Genomic DNA, 19,266 nt, shown 5'->3' on the forward strand with positions numbered 1-19,266 from the left:
AACACAGTGAACCAGATCAAGCCCAAATTGTGAGGGAGCTGACAACCAGGCTCGCACAAGCCTCGTATCATGGCGTGAGCCAAGAAGGGTGAAGGAGTCAATCAGTGGTCAGGTGCTCGTGTTGGCGGGAACATATACCAATGAGATTTGTAGGAAAGGGAAGCAAGGTTGAGGATAAGAGGTGAAGTTCGAGTTGGCTTGGCGAGCATTGCTCCAGCTTTGCCTCGATCTGTCACAGGTATTAACCACATGTCCGACCAGAAGACACCACAAACACCATCGCTACCCGCCCACAAACCATCCCACAATGCCAGTCAGTGTGCTAGTTGAACACATTCCCCAACCGATGTTCCCGCATATACTCCCCGCCCATCTCCCTCCACTCCTCCCTCGTCACGCCCCCTCTTCTCCCCTCATCACTACCTGCCCACCTTGCGGCTCCCTTCCAAGCATCCAGCACTGGATCCTTCGCCTTCCTCACGCTTAACGAGACATCGACAGGCAACACCGCCCGCAACTCCTCTTGTAACCTCTCCTCGAAGCCCTTGAATAGAGCGTAACCGCCAGTCAAGAAAACGTCCTTAAGCATTGCATCTCGCGCTTCTGGCATGCCAGCAAGTCGTTGCATCAGGATGTCTTCTGCGATCTCCACGATGCCAGCTTGGTCAACACCAGCGATAGATGGCTGGAACACCACCTCCGGCACCCGGATCCGCTCGACGTTGAGGTGGAACTGATTACTCTCCCTCGCACTTTCAGCGTCAAACGGCCATGGACCTCGCAAGAAAGCATGAACGAGGCTCTTCGTCCAGTCTTTCTGCGCCTCACGTGTGCTCTCTTCCGTGAAGTCGGGGTCATAATCGAGTAACTGCGCCTCCACAGCCTTCAGCTGCGCACCAAAGTCCTCTTCCTCGTCTTCCTCGTCATCTTGTTTGCCAGCCTGGATGTCACGGTAGATCATCCAGTCTGCGTCGTCAGCGCCGAAACCATCATCATCGGCGTTCTGACCGCGCCGGCGCTTGCGTCCCATGGGATTGTCCGAGGCTAGATTGGCGATGTGCTTCATGCGCATCTGTGAAGCCTGCGATTTGCGATTGCCAAGTTCCTGCTTCAGCCGGTCGCGGTCCTTGATGCGCTGTAGAATCTCCTGACGGGCCTGCCGTCGCTCATCGAGCCAGGAGTCGATGTCGGCTTCTCGGCGGGCATCATCAAGTCGCTTGATCTCGGCTTGGCGCGCTTTCTCTGCCTCTTTCTCTGCTTTCGCGCGAGCACGTGCATCATGGTTGCTCTTGAGTAAACGTTGTGCTTTCTTCTGTCGTATCCCAGCTTCGTCCAGCTCGTCGTCCGGGATGTCGAGCAATGGGTACGAGGGCGGCTCTTCGGGCTCTTCTTCGAGGTCACCGACATCCTTGTTGCGCTGCTTGCGAATGCTCTTCTCCATCTCCCTGATCCGCCTGTCCAGTTGATCTTCGTCTTTGAACTCCTCCTCGTCTAGCATAGCCCGCACTTCCTTCTTCGTTGTCGCCTCTTGAATCTGCTCTTGCAGTTGCTTGAAGTACTCCAACTCTTGCTCTTTTCGGACCAGCTTCTCCAACCTCATCTTCGCCGCCTGCTCCTGTAATCGCCTCCCTCCCTCTTTCCTCTTCTCCTCAGCCCGCCGTATCTCCTCCTCCGTCTTCTGCACAACCTCTTTTTCTTGATACGGCAACTGCACCACGCAATCCCGGTCCTCCAAGCCTGTCCAATCCAGCATCTTGGCGGCCTCGTTGTCATAGTCTGTACTCACATAGCAATGCGCTTTCACCAGATCCTCGATTTGAGTGTCTGTCACCTTACCACTAGTAAGCAGACCCGGGTACTTCGCTCTCAACAGTCGCTGCAAGTACTCCGCGCACTGTGACCGTCCCCAGTCTAGCCTCGTCGCATGACTGATCAGCGGCTGCCGATCTACCACTGGTATGAGATGCGTGCTTGTATTTGCCGAACTGACTACCAAGCCAGTGGATCCACCATTGTAGTCGTAGCTGAACAAGCTGTCCACGCCGTACGCCACGCTAGGCACATTGTACAGCTCGAACAGTAGCTCGCTCATCGTTCGCCTTGTGTATCCTAGGTTCGCCAAAGGCTCTGTCATCACCACCGGCCGATCCACTTCCCCATTTCGCCCATCTATGCCTAACTTCACGAAGATGTAGTCCAGCAGGCCTTCCTGCACATCCCAGTTGTTGACTACATTACTCCCTGGTTCATAGATGTTCTTCGCCTGACCTCGCGCCGTACCGTCAAAGTAGATTTCCGACCCGATGAAGGTCAGCTTGCGATTCAGCTTGCGGTCGGTATAGCGTGCCATGAGCGGAGGGAACTGTAGCTGGGGATTCCGGTCTGTAGACCATCCCGCGCGGACATAGGAGGAGCCATTGTCGATGACGATCGCATTGTTGGGAGAGGAGCGGTAAGTGGCGCTGTCGGTGGGTAGTTGGCCGGAGTAGGGTGGCTCGCTGACGGAGTGAATGTTCGTTATCGCGGGTCGAGGCGAGTTGCGACCAGATTGGGGGACGATGTTGTAGGTGTAGTGCGGCATGGTGGGCGTGGTGCTCGGAGGAGCGATGTTATGTTGTCATGTTATTATACGAGTGGTTGTCGCGAGCGGAGGCGTATAGCGGCGTGTGCTGGCAACCTTCGTCCAACACATGGCATGGAGTTGAACTTCCAGCGGCACATGAAGTCAGAAAGGTAACGCACGGACCCTTACGCGAAAACATGTGACAGCTTGACTACTCGCGACTTCACCTTCCTTTCTTCCACCACTCTGCACAACACTTCCTTGAGAAGGTACATTCTTCGAGTCCCTGTGTCTCCATACTGGCCATTAGCAACAATAACATATGGCATGTCTCATCACGATACACAGCCAAACCAGCGGTGATCCTTCGTATTCCTCCTCAGGCCACACGAGTGAGACGAGCTAGGAGGTACTGCAGCGCTGGCCGTGCGACTGGCCTTCTTCGCCCCCAACACACCTTCGGACAAAGATTGTATCAGTCCAGCCCCGGCTGTTACTCCATTCTGTTTGAGCCCGCGCACCACTTGTCAGCATCCTGCGTTTGGTCGTCTTCGGCCGGCTACACCGCTCGACTTTGACCTCGGAGTCAGTCACCGCAGGACACATGGCTTCCCAAAGCCATGGATCCACCGATACAAGTTACCAACCTAGCTCAAGATACGTGACGACGGGTATCCGCTGCTGTAGCCGAGCAAAAGTCCAGCTTGATGGGCTTCCATATGCTGCGCAGCACTAAGCTTCTGATTCCCACGTTACCACGCTACCTCCGGAGGTACCACTAGCACTGCTTCTCCTGGCTTCAGCTCTCTCGCTTGCCCCAGAACAGCTGTACGCACATGCGTTCAGACTAGATCAGCCTGCATATAAGCGAACTGTTCCTAAGGCTGTGCTCGAGTACAGCTTTAAGGTAGGCAGTGATGTTCTCCCGTTGCTTTCTTCTTCTGCTTGCGAGCCCTTCCACTTCATGTATATGATTGAATAGTCGTAAAGACCTGGTCAGGATCCTGCCCAAAGAGTCACCATGTCACGGCGGACCTCATCTTCGCTTTCCTTCCTTCCTTCTCCTCGCTGTAGCCAGCCTTGCGCTCGCACAGCAGCAATGTGTAAGCCTCCACTCAACTCGCCCATCGAGAAGAGCTTCACAGACTAAACGCTCTGCCGCACTGCTCAGTATATCGGCCCAGGCGCTGCACTTCGTGGCCCATCAGATCTTGTGCCATGTCTTGAATCTGGCAGTTCCGTGTGCTGCCTCCTCGGCGATACTTGCTTGTCAGGCAACACTTGCTACGATTACGACACTGGCAATCTGTACCAGTACGGCTGCACAGACATAACCTATAGCGACGCTTCTTGTCCGTACAAGTGTGGATTCAACACCAGTAAGTCCCAAACCACCCCACCCTGCTAAGCACACTGCTTTCGACAGGCCTTGTACTGATGCTGTGGCCTTTCAGCAAAATCTCCATGGACCGCTCGAGAATACTGCAGCGGCGTGAGAGAGGTTGATGATACCTGGATATGCCACGCGCCGGAGAGCTGCGGATGTCAATGGAACGCAACGTACGACCTGCTTACTCTAGCACCAAGAGGCTGCGCAGATATGGGCAAGGAAGCTCGAGTGGCGCTATATGCTCCGTCTGCGTTGGCTCCATACGTGTCGCTGCCGAGCACATTCGGCGGAACTACATTGTACTACTCCGGCACGACCGTCTCGGGCACGAGCACTTGGGTTAGCACGGCACTGAAAGGATGTAAGCCAATGCAATCACCACGAACTGTGGTGGACTGGACTAATTTCTCAACAGACACCCCCAAATCAATCGGTCCTCTAACAACCTACCCCACTCCCGCGCCGACCTCAGCAATCATCTTATTTTCCAACAAAGAGCCCGCTGCCTCAATCTTGGCAGCAGCGGTACCTCTGAATGCAACCGTGACTCCAATTCCCAATGGCGCCTGGAGCGGTTCGGCGTCCACATTCAGCACCTCCACCATTTCCAGCCGCAGCAGTGCCACGCACAGCCATCCAGCCCAAACAATAACCCAGACGCCCACTCCAGCACCCTCCACTGGCCTCTCCACAGGCGCCAAGGCAGGTATAGGCGTCGGCGTCGCAGGTGGGGTGATCGCTGCTGCGGCGCTCACTGCACTCTTCGTGATCCTACGCCGTCGGCGCAATAAAGAGCAACCCACCATCAACAACTACTCAGCCTTTCCCGAAAAATCAGCAGCCTGGACAGCTCCTCTACCCGACTCGCCGCCAAATAGCGGAGAGTACTACCATCACTCAAGTTTCCCCGCGGCGATATACGAGGTCGGTGCGTCACCGGGAGAAGAGGAAGGGGTGCGGAAGGCTATAAGTCCGCCGCAGCCGGGTTGGGAGCTGGATGGGGAGGGCGCGAGTGAGATGGACGGGGAGGGGGTGATTAGTGAGATGGATGGGCGAGAGCCCGCGGGTGGCGAGGGAGGACGGTACGCTACCTAGTGGGCGGGAGGGGCGGCTGTAAGCGAGGAGAGATGATGAATTTCACATGTTTTCGAAATCATTGCAACATGACCTGAATCTGTTTCTCAGGGGACAACTGATGTAAACGGCACCTTGAAGACCAGGGCAATGATCGTTGTCGTGTTTAAGGTGATCATAAGGGATCAACTTCGAGGATGTTGTTCGCGGCAAGCCGCAACATATATCACAGATATCTACACTCTAGCGAGCGGTTCAAATACGATACTCCACCCCAGCGAGTGACCTACGCACTCCGATGCTCCCGGTCGAAGGCCTCCCAGCGCCATGGCAGACAAATGAGATCCTCCCTCACGTAGCATTTCCGCAGACCTCAGATCTGACCCAAAGAAACCTCCCAGCAGCCAGCTCAACGGCGCAACCCCAAAGTACTTGCCCAGCATCGCACAACCCAACAGAACCCCTCAGATCGAATCCTAACCACCACAAGTTCCATCCCCTCAATCATCCCCACTCTCAATCAAAACAACCGTACTCTTCCTCTCCTTCTCCCTACCCCCCATAACCACCACCCTCGGCTTTAAAGGCTGCTTCGTCACCACAGCATGCTGCACCGTCCGCCGTGCCTTGGTGACGGAAACCTGTCGCGCCACGGAAACCTGCACCATCTGCTTCTCCAGATCCTCTGGGCTCTTGACCCGCAGATAAGGCTCCCGCTGCTGTTGCTGTTGACGATACGATTGCGTTCGTGCGGGGAGAGAGGTGAGCATGTCCCAGCTTGGTTCTGCTGTTGGGGCGGGGGCGGAGGCTTTTTTGGCGTTGCTGATTATGGCGACGGAGTCTTTGTCGGAGACCGTGGTGTTGGCGGTGTTGGGGGTTGGGGGGAGGGAGTTTTCGGAGATTTGGGAGAAGGTTGCTGAGGTTGGGGTTGGACCTAATCTGTTGGCTTTGATGAAGGCTGCTGTTCGTGGAGATTGGGCGCCTGGAGGTGCGGTCCTGGAGCGTTGTATGGGTTGTGGGCGGTGGAAGGCGGCAGTTTTCTCGTCTTCCGCTCGGTCTTTCTTGGAGACTTTGACCGAGAGGCGGGATTTCAGCAGGCTGGGCGATGTGAGGCTGCGCTGGGGCACAGCAGGTGCAGTGGGCTGTTCGGCAATCACGGATTGCTCGCTTATACTGCGGGTTGACTCCAGAATCTTGAGCGATTTCTTTCGTGGTAGTTTGCTTTGCCGCCGCTCCAAAATCGACGGTTTCGGCTCTTCAAGCAGTTTCTCAAACATCACGCTGTATCTGTCGAATCCTAGACTCGGCAGATCAAGGTTCAACTGTGGCGTCCTCATAGGGTCAATCTTCTCGGTCGTGGATAGTGGCGAGTCGGTCCGCTCATGGGCAGATGGAGAGAACATTTCGACCGACTCATGCTGTGTACCTAGAGCGCGGAACATTGGCGAAAATCCCTCTTTCTGTATCACTGAAGGCGAGCGCATTCTCTTCGGTTGAGCGCTAGGTTGGAAAGACGCCAGGTCTGCCTCTGCACGAGCTTCTAGCCGTGCCATCCCTCGCGTCATCGAAGGTGTTCGTTGATGGATGCGTGATCTCACAGTGTCTCCCTTCGCCACGGGAGGTGGTGAGGCACTGTACGCAGTAGGCCGATCTGCGCTCTGCGCTTCCGGCACTTTCAGTTTGTAGAATGGTTCCGGCACCTCTGTCTTTGACGGTTTCCGGCCAAACAAGTCTCTTATCGATTTCCAGTTCGACGACTTCTTCTTCAGCTCCGGTCTCTGCGAACGTGAAGTAGTACGCTCGGGCAGAGCTGGTGACGGATGGTCGATTGGTGATGGTGCCTTTCTCCTGCTCCCCAGCTGGTCTGCGGTCTGTGAACGTCCCCACGTAGGCATAGCGGCTTGTGTTGGAGACCCCAAGGCCATGCCAATACCAGGCGATTCTCTGAATGCCAACGGCGACGGCGACGGCGAATGATGGAACGTAGCGCTCTTAGGCGGCACTCGAGGGGACGGTGTCGGGAAGTTGTAGGTGTCGGCGCCAGAGCGGAACTCAATAATTTCTGGCGGCAGCTCTTGTTCCATGTTCCGCTCTGCACCACTGTGTGCCGTCCGTGGGCGGGAAAAGCTGCGATGTCGATCGTCTGCCGTCTTCGGTCGCTCCGGTATCTTCACTGCCCGCTTACGCTCGCCAGCCTGCAACGACGGCCGACCTCGAGCGCTCGCTGCTTCTATTTTCTTTCTATCTTGCTCCTTCGCCTCCCTCGCAGCTGTAGAATGTGAACGACGGAGAGTGGGCATTTTCAATCGTGATCTCGTTCAAAATGAAAGTAGTGGAGGACCTTCGATGACTCGGAAGGCCAGGAGAAGCCCGTATCGATGAGCGGGATGCTGAAACTGCGACGCTGTCGATGGATGTTCCTTGCAACAAAACCAACAATATCTTCCAGAAGAATGGTAACAAATTGAGAACAAATGAATGTATAGAAAGCTGAAATAAGAATGTACCGCTATCGCGCACAGAGTAACGACAGTAAGCTGAAGGAGAGGTGTGAGAAGAAACACCCACGAAACCAAAGATACCACACCGCATCAGGATCCCACGACAACACCATGTCGTGCTTGGCAGCTGATACGAGAAATGCACTCATGAAGGGTCAAGGATTCGCCTCTAAACGCCTTGCTGGAGATGAGTTTCCGTAGCACATTGATGAGACCCCAGGATGGCTTTCGCCACGCTATCGGCGCGCGTGGAGGGCCTCATCTCGACTCGGTCCGTGATTGCGTCGCAGGTCTGGCTTGCATCGTTGGCGGAACATTGATTGCTTCAATCAGGGAGGTAGCCAGTCAGGAGTGGGGAGAAGTGGGAGGGGGGTGTTTCAAGTTGGCGGGTGAAGTCGTGCCTTCCCGCTGCGCTAATTTCGCTGTTGCCGCTGCACTGTTCACGAGTTTAAACCCTGCTTTGATGAACCACCACGGCACACATTTTATTAACAACCACGACAACCTGTATATAAAGTACATTACGCAGCATCCTCATCAACAGACATATACGTCTGGTATGCCCAGCGACTCCGTCTCGATGCATCCCAGACCGGTAATGCCTGGGTGTAGCATCTCATGCTTTCGATCTTCAATCACATCCTCTCCAAGCAACAGCAGGGGCTGATGGTGCAGCTCGATGCCACGCTTCAAGAGTCGAGGCAGCGCCTTCGTCGAGGAGTGGTCAATTTCGTCCATGAAATTCCATATGCACACCTCCTCCAACGCAGAGTATCGAGGATCCTCGACGAAGTCTGCAACCATGCTGAGGACCGCCTCCGCTGTTTTCTCCCCGAACTTCCAGTTGCGTGTCATCTCCAGCCTGAGCTTCTTGATACTGGGAGGTAGGAAGTCGCGCAAATCCAGGATCTTGATGAGCTTGCTTGCTTTTGAGTCCCGAAACGGCATCACGCTCGCTACGGTTTGCGTACCGCGATGTTCCACGACCAAGACGTGCTCGACATCCAAGACGCATCCAGTCAGGTTCTCTAACTTCCTAAAATGCTCAAGTCGCATGCTTTCGACATTGATATCTCTGAGGGCATGTGCATGGGACTCCACGATGGCTTCGTGTATGCCAGGTGGAATCTGTGCATAGTCTAAGACGAGCTTCTTCAACCGCGCAGGGGCTTTCAAGAACTGCTCCAACGTCTTACCCCGAAGCTCACCGGCATGCAACCCAAGCTCTTCAACGCTGGACGTACCGAGCGGAATCTCGTCCTCTGCCATGCTGTCGTAGTCACCAACGAGATTTGAAAGGTTCAGTGTCTTCAGGTTAGGGAGCGAAAAAAGCGGTGCAACAGATTCCCGGGGACAAGAACCCCACGTTCCGATTGGCAACAGAGGGGTTGGATCGGCTACGTCTATCCTTCGAAGAGATGTGAAGCCTGGTGGCCATGCGGCGTGTGACAGTTGGCGGATACGCTGTATTACTTCACCGACGAAGGCCAAAGGTTTGCTGCCGGTCATGTAAGGGAAAGTCCATCTGCAGTCTCTGTTGACGAGTCAGACGATGATTTGTTGTGTGGTAGAAGTACCCACGATATATAGTTGACCCGTCTGAGCCGGGGTAAAAGAGCTATCAGTATGCCCTTGAGCGGCCGATCGGAGCCTTGTCTGAGCTCAGTCATCCAGGCGGCCGTTGCAACCGGAGATAGCTTGAGACATGTCTTCATGATCTCCTCGAACTTGCCCAGTTCTCCTAGGCTCCAAAAGGTCTGGTCCTGGTCTGAGAGGTCTTCTCGCGGCCTCTCGCGAGCACTATTCGGTATGCCTGCCCTCCGAGGTCCTTCAAGAGCCTCTTCAATGGCGTTTTCAAGACGATCGAAGGGCTTCCAGTCCACGAACGTTTTTCGATTGCCCCAGAAGTCGAGTTCACGTACATGCCACGCTGCCTCCGGGTCGTTGATTGCAAGCCGGAGCAGCATTGGCATGGTTGACGGCGCACGATCATTGTTGACACGGCAGAGGCCATGGTACCGGTCGTGGAGCGCAAGTCGATCCCTTGAGTGATAGTGAAGTCGTTTGCAGACGAGGGCGAAATCCAGCAGATCCTCGACTTCGACCAGGTCAGCGATCCAGTCCAGGAGTTCTGCTGGAAGGGCAAGCAATGGGGAGGATGCCATCGTTGAGGTGTCGTCCCGAATCAGATGTGGTTGACATCAAGTCGCGGGCGCTCTGACATTTCGCGCAACCAGTACCGATCCTTAATACCATAGTTCGTCGAGAGCAAAGCGCCAACAAATAACCCAGCAGAACGTGAAGTCTACATGTAGCTCGACGTGCAGCGTTGCGTCATCGTGCATGAGCCCATGTGAAACTTGCCAGCCGCCCGCAAGGCTGGACTCCACTCTACATGTAGTTCCAGTAACTTGCCTTGCTCTCCTCTACTTCTAACATTCAACATCTCCGAACCAAAGAAACAGTCTACAAACAACATAGAGCCAAGACCAAGATGTCAGGAACAGTCCAAGGAATGAAAGACGCCGTGACCAAGGGCGAGGGCGGTAAGCACAACAACCAATTCCCCCACCAAACAATCACGTGCAACACCTTCTCACACTCCGTCCAGGCGGTCTCCAAGGAGTCTCTCAAGCCGCTGGTCAAACCATAGCTGAGAACACCGACACGCGCGGTGGCCAGGGCAAGAAATCGGACGATGCTTCGACGTCGTTGGGCCAGTTTGGGAAAGGTGAGGATGACCATGCCTCACAGCTTGGAACGGACAGCTAACGGCGACTTCGTATACAGGTGGCGGTGGCAACACGACAGAAGGCACCAGCATCAAGGCCAGTGATCAGGTCACCAACATGCAGTACGTCAGACTATTGAGTGGGAGGTTTCTCTGGCAACGCCTCCGAGGTCTCAGGACCATGGAGTGCTTAGAGATTTCTCTACCTTTGTTCCACTTGTCGAGACACCTGCTGACGCTTCCATTTCTCATCCCAGGACGGGTAGTGCGGACCACTTGGAGATGGGATTCGGCAAGGACGCTTGATTTATGTATCCCTGCTCGCGAGCAGTGTCTGCTACGACTTCGAACGTGTTCTGATATATATCGACATTTGAATGACCACCTCATCTATGCGTCCACTCGGGCTTCTTCTTTTCCGCAAACGCCTCCATGCCAATCTTCTGGTCCTCGCTCCCGAACAGGCCATGGAATACCCTCCTCTCAAACTCCACTCCCTCCTTAATCCCAAGATCCTGGCTCTTATTCACAACCTCCTTACACGCCTTGACAGCTATCTTGCTGTACCCCGCGATTGTCTCCGCAGTGTCCAGCGCTCCCTCCACACACTTCTCCGGCGTCTCAAACACCCTCGCCGCCAGACCCCAGTCATACGCCTCCTGCCCGGAAAAGTTCTTGCCGGTCAGGATCAACTCCATAGCCCTGCTCTTTCCAATCGCCCTCGTCAATCGCTGACTCCCGCCAGCTCCAGGAATTACTCCCAGCTTGATCTCCGGCTGACCAAAGTTGGCCTTCTGAGAACAGTACAGGATATCACACATCATCGCCAACTCGCATCCACCTCCCAACGCGTGGCCGTTGACAGCGCTAATGACGGGTTTGCGGATGGTATTGTACAGCTCGCTCCAACTCTCAATGAAGTCGTTGCCGTAGGCGTCAGCGAAGGATTTGTCGCGCATCTCAAGGATATCAGCCCCAGCAGCGAAAGCTTTCTCGGAGCCTGTAAGAACGGTAGCGCCGACGGAGGGGTCCGAGTCGAGCTCGCGGAGGGTGGTGTTGAGTTCGCGGATAAGCGGGGTGAAGAGGGCGTTGAGGGCTTTGGGACGGTGGAGTTGGACTGTTGATACATAAGCACTGTGACAATCCTCTGTCCTGATCAGTGATCCCTACTCAATGCAACTCCCGTCCGTGGTGTCGAGACCTTCAGATACTCGTAGGTCTTCTCTGTCGCCGCAGTGCTGGAGTAGCAGACTTTGAGCGGTTGCATGAATTGGCCATATTGCCGGACACAAGGCCTTGCTATCCGTGAGGCGAGCATGTTGGTCGAGTGTAGTATGAAGACAGCACTTTGGCCTGCTGAGCTACAACTATCATCACCAAAAGCTCCAATGCGTCTCGACAGCTCGACAGCCGAGGAAGTGGAAAAACGGCCCGGGCTCCTCCTTTGAGTATAGTGCCAGTTGATGCCCGTTGATCCCTGACAGCACGCGGTGCACGGCCTCCTTCCGACGGCCGCCACGAATTTGAAGGTTGAGGAAAGTAGACGTGGCTTCCACATTCACTACGCCCACCTCTCCCCTCTCTCTGCCACTATCCCCGAGGACACTCCCGACGATACCGCTCGTACCGCGCGCGACTCTCTTAACACACTCACTGGGCATATCGAAGCGCACTTCCATCATGGATGCGCCAGAGCCAGACACTCCCTTTGCGGCCGTGTCGGCGCAGACGACCAAGATCTCGAGGGTAGGTCAACATCCAAGCAAACGGCAATGCTAGGCGCATGGCGACGCGGTCCTCGAAGAGCGTACAACACCGTAGCTAACGCGCCGCGACCAGATATACCAATCCTACCTTGACAAGGCGACACCCTACGTAACATACCGATGGATAGGCACGGGGGTGCTGTTCGTCATGTTCGCTCTGCGCATCATCTTCGCGCAAGGCTGGTACATCGGTACGTCACTTCTACCACGTCCCCCCCCCGCGCAGTAGAGAATCTCCAGCTAACGGAAATCTGCTCAGTCGCCTACTCCCTCGGCATCTACCTCCTCAATCTCTTCCTTGCCTTCATCAGCCCCAAATTCGACCCCTCCCTCGAATCCGACACCGACATGGAAGACGGCCAGCCCTCCTCACTCCCCACCAAAAACGACCAAGAATTCAAGCCCTTCGTACGACGTCTGCCCGAGTTCAAGTTTTGGCACGCAGCGACACGCGCGATCGCGCTGGGGTTCGTGTGCTGTTGGAGCGAGGTGTTCAATCTGCCGGTGTTCTGGCCGGTGCTGGTGGTGTATTGGTTGATTCTAGTGTTCTTGACCATGAGGAGGCAGATACAGAGTATGATCAAGTATAGGTGAGTCCAAGGTGCCGAGACTCGACTGGAGTCTTGAAGAGAGTGCTAACAACATACTACTAGATATGTGCCATGGGATTTCGGGAAGACGAAGTACTCTGCCAAATGAGCTGCGGTTAGCCTGCGAGCACTTGTAGCAGAGCATGTACTGTACGAATAGTCCACGCATTCTAGACAGCAAGCGAACCATTATTTGCAAATTCAAGCTCGGGTGCAGAGCGCTTGTCGAGGGGTCTTGAGCCGACCGGAAGTCCTCTATCGAGCATTGGAACAGGCTGCATGCAACGAGGCAGGATGTGATGGAAAAGGGCAACGGCAGGCAAGAGTGCGCGTATGCCATCTCTAAAAGGCTCCATGAGGATAAGTCTCCAAGCGCATTAGTTTGGCAGCTTCACGCTGCTCTATAAATGCCGGTGTTACGGGAGGTAGCTCGTTGTCTGTATGTCATGGTAGCATCACGTGATCAATTCTCAACCTCACTCCTTGGCTTCCTCTGTCTACTCTCCACAACGTGCATTGTCCTCCACCATCTAGTAGAAATGTCGTCTCGAGCACTTCCCTTCGTGCGTTCAGTATGGCAATCGTTTCTGAAAGACTCGGGACTGGAACCTAGGTACGCTGCTCGTACCTCGAATACATAACATTGGCGTATCACAGAACTAACACTGTTGTAGATTGCTTAACAGCGTAAGCCAATCTGCCGGCTCTGGGTCTACGGGAGTATTTCACTGAGTACCGATAGCTGCGAGTCACAGCCGCCAAACCAGGTGTAGTCAACTTCGAGCTCGATATCCAGAAAGAACACACGGTCCGTATTGTGGACTCCATTGACCAACCCGTAACCGGACCAATGGTTGACTGATATGTGCTATCACAGAACCGCCTCAACATCCTCCACGGCGGCACCCTAGCATGTATGACCGACCTCGGCGGCTCGCTGGCAGTAGCATCGCGAGGGCTGTCTGCTACAGGCGTGTCTACTGATCTGAGCGGTAAGAACGACATGAACGCTAATGATAGACGCGGGACGGAAGTGCTGATGATTGTGTGCTGTAGTAACTTATCTCGCCTCTGGCGGTAAAGTCGGTGATCTTCTGAGAGCGGAGGTTGTGTGCGATAAGTGTAAGCCAGTTATACCAGAGGCATGTCAAACTATTGGCTGATAGGTAGATGCGGCAGTTGGCAAAACAATGGCGTTCACCTCGATACGCTTCACCAACGTGCGGGACGAGCTGGTGGCGAGAGGGAGTCACACCAAGTCAGTCCATCCGTCTGACTCCTTCACTGACTTCAGGCTGATGACCACAGGTACATTGCCACGGCCTGGAAGGACCCGAACAACATCACCGACGAGCTGAAACCCGAGAAACCTTGACCAGCATGGATGCATCTTCTTGCACATCGTACACTTGTACATATAAACACACAAATACACCGCCATCGAAGCGGCTACTCGGCCATTTCATCTCCATCGCCATCCACCTCCGCATCCTGCATCTCTGCGCCAGCGGCCTCTTCGCCTTCATCCTCCTCCTCCACCCTCCCCTCCTCCTTCACAACCACAGGCGGCAGCATGCCCTTCCCACGCTTAAGATCCTCAACTTTCGCCTTCGTCATCTCAGCCACATACTGCCCCAAATGCTCCACGCCCTCCATCTCCACACTCTCCACCTCATCCTCCACGCCCCTCTGACACGGCCACATTTCGCCGACCACAAGCTTCAACTTCTCCCCTCTCTCCCAGAACCGCGCAAAGCCTTCTCGCAGCTCGAGACTGCCGTCGAAGACCTCCTTCCGTCCGAGCACATACAGCCCCAACCGCGCCCTCGACAACGCGACGGTCAAGCGGCGGAGATCGCGCAAAAAGCCTGGTGACTTAGTCCGGACGAGAGAGAGGATGACGTAATCATTCTGCTCCCCCTGATACTTATCCACCGTGCCCACCCAACCAGGCATCCCGAACAGCCTGTTGCCCTTGCATCGATGCTCCAGCACATCCCTGATCAGCGCCCTCTGGCCCGCATACGCGGTCAAAATGGTGATGCGCTCAGCAGGGTACCCAAGCAAACGCATGTACTGGTACAACGCAACTGCATACTCCGCTTCACCAAGATTCTGCACGAAATGCGGAGTGGGTTCTGTTTCGCCTTGGCCTTTGTAGTCGGGGACGGAGATGAATTGGTATTCGTGCCGTAGGCCAGCGTTCGCGGTCGTGAATTCGGGCGCGGTGGAGGTGAAGGGTAGGTTCGTGAGGCGCGGGTATCGCCATTTGTAAAGCTCCGCGATGCTGGGTCGCGAGCGACCTTGGGCGTCGAGGACGGTGTGCGGGACACCGAGACGGATGAGGCGGTGGAAGAGGGATTGAGCTAGGTTGGCATAGTCGCGGGAGGCGGGGGAGTGGATGACGGGGGCGTTTTGCAGGTGGTCGCCTACTAGGAAAATGCGTTGGAGTGGGTTCGATGGTGGACTATCTGGCGAGGTCTGGCGAGGTTTCTGTAGCATGAAGGGCAGGAAAGCTTCGATTTCGGTGACTTGGGCAGATTCTTCCATGACCACGTTGTCGTAGCGGAACCCCAGGGCAGCGATCTCTTGCCGGCGCATTGCGGCGTGGGTGGAGGTCATCGCGATGACGCGAGCTTCTTTCACTAGGAGGTAGTTGGACTTGTCGCGCTGGCTGCGGAGAATTTCGAAGGGTCGGATGTCCGCTAGTTCGTCGAACATGTGTCTGATGTGCCTTTCGCAGCCTTTCGCAATTTCGATAGCTTCCTCCTTGTTGGTCGCAAGCCGGAACAACGGTGCTGGAGTATCGGAGAAGAAGTCGTGGAGAGGGAACTTCTCTACTACATCTTCCTTCGTCCCATTCTGGGCAACATCGTCCCAGTAGCGTTTCCACAGTGGCCCGACGTAGACTTGGTCGAAGTACTGCGCTGTCTCGCAGCTGCTTCCATGAGCGCCCGGCGCGCCAATAGAAGCTGCCAGTCTTTGCACTTCTGCCAGATACTGTGCGCCCCGTTCCATGAACGAGTCCACTCGTCCGACCTTGCTGAAACTGGTGTCGGTACGGAGGTCCTCCTCACCATGGCCAAGCCGGAGCAGATGTCGCTCGTCGATGTCGAGAGCGGCGATCTTTTGGAAAAGCTGATTGAGCGCTTGATTGGAGTGAGCGATGAGCAGCGTGCGCTGTTGCGGAAAGTTGTGATAGATATTGTTGATGACCTGTGTAGCAACGTCGGTTTTGCCAGTCCCAGGTGGTCCGACAATGAGTGTCAGGCCAGGCTGGGTACCTGAGGTGATGGCCTCAGTTTGTGCTGGGGTGAAGCGGACGGTGTTGACCTTGGGAGCATCTGTCGGATAAGGGCCTGTGTTTGGAGGCTTGTACGTGGAAACTTTGTATGTCTCAACGGCCTGCGCGGGCTCAGGACCGTCTGGCTGATCTCTTCTTCGCTTCTTCCCCGACTTTGACGCTGGCACAGCCGTGGTACCGGTGCTTTCGAGCACATAAGGAGGTGAGAAGCTAGCTTCAGCATCCGCATCTGGCTCCAGGACATTGCCAGCAGTTGACTCTATCAGGTGCTGCCAGTCCAGAAACGTATCGCGGTAGTCTATCCTCTTCGATCGGTTGGGGAGCCGCTTGTATGAAGCTGACGCTGGATCGCCAAAGCCAAGGAAAACATCCTGCAACCAGCTTGGGATAGGTGCATCCGAAAGCACGAGCTGTCGGATACTATCGAGCACAGCCTTGAAGTTATTCTCGCGTGCTCTTCTCCTCACGATCAGGTTGATGCTCTCATACACATCTCCCCTCCCTGCATCTGACCGCGCTTTATCCTTTTTGTACTCTGCTGTGTCGAGCCTCAACATTAAACGCCTCTGTCGCGGACGCGCAAGGCCGTCGACCTCATCCCGCGCCTCTTGATCCCGTCTCAGTACCCTTCCGTTCTCGTCGAGCACATTGATGACTTCAGCGCACCGCAGAGCTTTCAAGCCTACTTTCTCAGCTCCAGGATCATGCTTGTGTCCATTCGTAAGTCTCTTGTTTGTCTCTGCCGGATTAACCGCGAGCAAGAAAACGACGTCATCTGGCCTCAGCGACTCCCATTCCCTTCTCAGACCCGGCTGTAGCCTGCTGACGTCCAGCACAATCTCACTGCGCACTTCAGCAGGATCGTCCTCACCTACCCTCGGGGGTGATGTGTCGATGATGGCAGGTCTGCCAATGGGGATTGCCATCTTCGAAAACCCATCGAATCGGGTATTCCCACCTTGCGATCTTGGCTGTAGTCGCTTGATGGTGTCTTCGACATGTTTCCGTACCTCGAAGAATGCCTCGTTTCTGTAGAGCGTGAAAGATCGCCAAAGCAGATCGCCGAGTGTAAGGTACTGCAGGTTCAGCTTAGGTAGCGCCAGAGGCCGGGAGCCATTGTACTCGTCTGCTCGTAGTAAAGACTGGTCATAGATCGTGTGCTCGGTGGGCAAGACTGGTCGCTCGTGTTGTACTTTGTCGGCATAGAAAGGCTTGCGTTCTATATGTGATGCGAGCACGTCCAGCAGAAACGGCCGGTCCTGCACTACGAGACTCCTGTCTGGGTACGCTGTCCTGATTGCAAGGTGCTGGCACATCTCGGCCAGCTCTAGATCAGTCATAGCCTCCAGATGGCTTACCAGCTCCTCACGCTGCCCCAGCGAGCCGAAATTTGCCAGTACCAGGATTTTCAGCTTTTCCGGGTGGAGTGTCAGAGCAACCTTCTGTAATCGCGATATTCGAGCATTGTGCGCTTCGTCGAACTGCTGCCTGCTGAGCTGCTTTCCAGTGTTGTCATCCACGGGGAAGTATATGTAGTGCGAGAGCAGCTGATACATGTCTCTCACCAGCGCATCCTCGCTGGAGTCGTCATAAAGTGCGGACAGCCGTATCGCAGGAAGCAAATTGAGGTCTTGAAGCAGTGTGTTGACATACCGCCTGGTCGGTAACTGCGACTCCAGATCGCACAAAAACTCAAGAAAGCGCTCACAGTAGAGCATGTTGTCCTGCTTCTGGTCCGCATTCAGATCCTGCTCGTATAGCTTGTCCAGGAAATTCAGCAGTAGCGTATACAGCCAGCTTCTCTCAAATCGCAGCCTGCCCTGTCCCGCCGAATCTGCGTTGTCGTACTTCTTCCCTGCCGCCCGCCATGCCTTTTGAGGTTGCGCGCTCTTAGCTAGGTGTTGCTCCCTTGCACTGGCACTGTGCAGATTATGCCATATGCCAATTGACACCAGCGGCGCGCACTCCTTTCGCACCAGTCCGCTATCAAGGCTCTGGAACGCGCCAATGAGGAAGACCAGAAGCTGCATCCGCACCCTGGTTGACAGCGACTTGTCCACACTGAGTGACAAGACCCGCCTGAAGAAGCTCGAGAACTCATCCGGCTTCTCAGCGAACAACTGCCATACAGGGAGGTGCTCCTGGCGCTTCACATTCACCAGCAGCGCAAGAAGCAAGACGTGATGATTCGAGGCATCGTCGGTGTATCCAGGCCAAAGATATCGTTCCAAGGTCTGCAACTGCTCAAGGAGTAGGAGTGAGAAGTATGAGAAGTCCTCGCCCTCCAGGTGGTCCCATATCTCGCGCTCGACAACCTCCGGAAGGACTTTCTGAGGTGCTGCAGTCAACCAGTTCGCTCGTGCTACGCTCGCATAGTGATTGTCGCCGGTGAGGTCTGCTATCGTCGGTCGCCCACTCGGGCCAGCTTCGCGATCCATTTCCGCACCATCGAGTCGTTCTCGTGGTTATTTTGTGTCGTGAAGTCCGTCCACTCTCGAGGTCCAGTCGCGTTGCGTTTCAACTTTTCTGAAGCTCTCGTCTCCAGATTGTGGCTGGTGGCTGGTGCCGTGGCTTCACCGAGAGCTCCGCTCCGCAACACCACCTCCACCAAGACGAGCCCAGGAACGAAGATACCACCTGCTTCTACAGCCATTGGCCAGCCTCACGCCCAACATGGCCACCGAACGCCCAGCAGAAGTCACGAGCGTCACCGAATACTCCGAGCTGGGCCAGACGAACAAGCCCTACGTGCCAGCCAAAGGCCTCAACACAGACTATCCCGTATGTCACTTCATAATGCTATACCCACCCAGTGCACAAGCTGACGTAGCATATTACACCAGCTCATCGACTCCGACCCTCACTTCAAGCGCGTCATCTCCTATGCCCGCCCCTCCGACTACCTAGCGGGCGGCGCCTGCCTCGCCGCCGGCCCCTCCTTCATGCTCTGGTTAGAGAAGGTCTCACCCTCCGAAGTCTCCCGCCCTGGCTTCAGCAGCATCATGCGTCTCTCCGGCGGCGTGGGCCTGGCTGCCGGCTTCCTGCTCATGTACCAGCGCAGCACCATGCGCTTCTACGGCGTCTCTGAGAACCGAAGGGAGATTGATATGGATATGCGCGAGATGACGGATAAGGTGAAGAGGGGAGAGCCGCTGTATGGTGTGAGCACAATGACGGAGTATATGCAGGGGGTGGCGAGTCGGCAGAGCAGGTATAGTGGGTTCTGGCTGCATGTGGTGCCGTGGTTCAATTTTGTGAATCACAGCCAGCACGGCGTGGACACGGCAAAGTACTACCGGAATGCGGAGAGGGAGCTGGAGGCGGAGAAGACCGGTGCGTAGGTGCGC

The 19,266-nt window shown here is 55.3% G+C and overlaps 9 protein-coding genes across 9 annotated transcripts; 4 read left to right on the plus strand and 5 right to left on the minus strand.

Annotated features, from left to right (window-relative positions):
- Positions 1-322: 322 nt before the first annotated feature.
- ARP5 (Nuclear actin-protein involved in chromatin remodeling) lies at positions 323-2,581 on the minus strand (the record flags this gene model as incomplete). Its single annotated transcript, XM_064802695.1, has 2 exons — positions 323-1,776; positions 1,837-2,581. 2 exons carry the CDS (start codon positions 2,579-2,581, stop codon positions 323-325), a joined length of 2,199 nt encoding a protein of 732 aa, XP_064658820.1.
- A 1,582-nt stretch (positions 2,582-4,163) lies between these two features.
- LTR77_005451 (uncharacterized protein) lies at positions 4,164-5,048 on the plus strand (the record flags this gene model as incomplete). The annotated part of the gene is made up of 2 exons (XM_064802696.1): positions 4,164-4,314; positions 4,369-5,048. 2 exons carry the CDS (start codon positions 4,164-4,166, stop codon positions 5,046-5,048), a joined length of 831 nt encoding a protein of 276 aa, XP_064658821.1.
- A 479-nt stretch (positions 5,049-5,527) lies between these two features.
- Positions 5,528-7,327, minus strand: LTR77_005452 (uncharacterized protein; the record flags this gene model as incomplete). Its single annotated transcript, XM_064802697.1, has 2 exons — positions 5,528-6,453; positions 6,562-7,327. 2 exons carry the CDS (start codon positions 7,325-7,327, stop codon positions 5,528-5,530), a joined length of 1,692 nt encoding a protein of 563 aa, XP_064658822.1.
- Positions 7,328-8,065: 738 nt separating this feature from the next.
- LTR77_005453 (uncharacterized protein) lies at positions 8,066-9,693 on the minus strand (the record flags this gene model as incomplete). Its single annotated transcript, XM_064802698.1, has 2 exons — positions 8,066-9,053; positions 9,110-9,693. The coding sequence occupies 2 exons, from the start codon at positions 9,691-9,693 to the stop codon at positions 8,066-8,068; spliced, it is 1,572 nt and encodes a 523-aa protein (XP_064658823.1).
- A 329-nt stretch (positions 9,694-10,022) lies between these two features.
- Positions 10,023-10,565, plus strand: LTR77_005454 (uncharacterized protein; the record flags this gene model as incomplete). Its single annotated transcript, XM_064802699.1, has 4 exons — positions 10,023-10,074; positions 10,140-10,259; positions 10,319-10,382; positions 10,517-10,565. The coding sequence occupies 4 exons, from the start codon at positions 10,023-10,025 to the stop codon at positions 10,563-10,565; spliced, it is 285 nt and encodes a 94-aa protein (XP_064658824.1).
- Positions 10,566-10,645: 80 nt separating this feature from the next.
- On the minus strand, positions 10,646-11,577 carry LTR77_005455 (uncharacterized protein; the record flags this gene model as incomplete). The annotated part of the gene is made up of 2 exons (XM_064802700.1): positions 10,646-11,376; positions 11,430-11,577. The coding sequence occupies 2 exons, from the start codon at positions 11,575-11,577 to the stop codon at positions 10,646-10,648; spliced, it is 879 nt and encodes a 292-aa protein (XP_064658825.1).
- Positions 11,578-11,939: 362 nt separating this feature from the next.
- LTR77_005456 (uncharacterized protein) lies at positions 11,940-12,724 on the plus strand (the record flags this gene model as incomplete). Its single annotated transcript, XM_064802701.1, has 4 exons — positions 11,940-12,005; positions 12,099-12,216; positions 12,285-12,615; positions 12,679-12,724. 4 exons carry the CDS (start codon positions 11,940-11,942, stop codon positions 12,722-12,724), a joined length of 561 nt encoding a protein of 186 aa, XP_064658826.1.
- A 1,340-nt stretch (positions 12,725-14,064) lies between these two features.
- On the minus strand, positions 14,065-18,357 carry LTR77_005457 (uncharacterized protein; the record flags this gene model as incomplete). The annotated part of the gene is made up of 1 exon (XM_064802702.1): positions 14,065-18,357. One exon carries the CDS (start codon positions 18,355-18,357, stop codon positions 14,065-14,067), a length of 4,293 nt encoding a protein of 1,430 aa, XP_064658827.1.
- A 235-nt stretch (positions 18,358-18,592) lies between these two features.
- Positions 18,593-19,260, plus strand: LTR77_005458 (uncharacterized protein; the record flags this gene model as incomplete). The annotated part of the gene is made up of 2 exons (XM_064802703.1): positions 18,593-18,700; positions 18,763-19,260. 2 exons carry the CDS (start codon positions 18,593-18,595, stop codon positions 19,258-19,260), a joined length of 606 nt encoding a protein of 201 aa, XP_064658828.1.
- Positions 19,261-19,266: the final 6 nt, after the last annotated feature.

The sequence above is a fragment of the Saxophila tyrrhenica genome (assembly GCF_035928015.1).
Source record: "Saxophila tyrrhenica strain CCFEE 5935 chromosome Unknown scaffold_8, whole genome shotgun sequence".
NCBI classification, from domain to species: domain Eukaryota; kingdom Fungi; phylum Ascomycota; class Dothideomycetes; order Mycosphaerellales; family Extremaceae; genus Saxophila; species Saxophila tyrrhenica.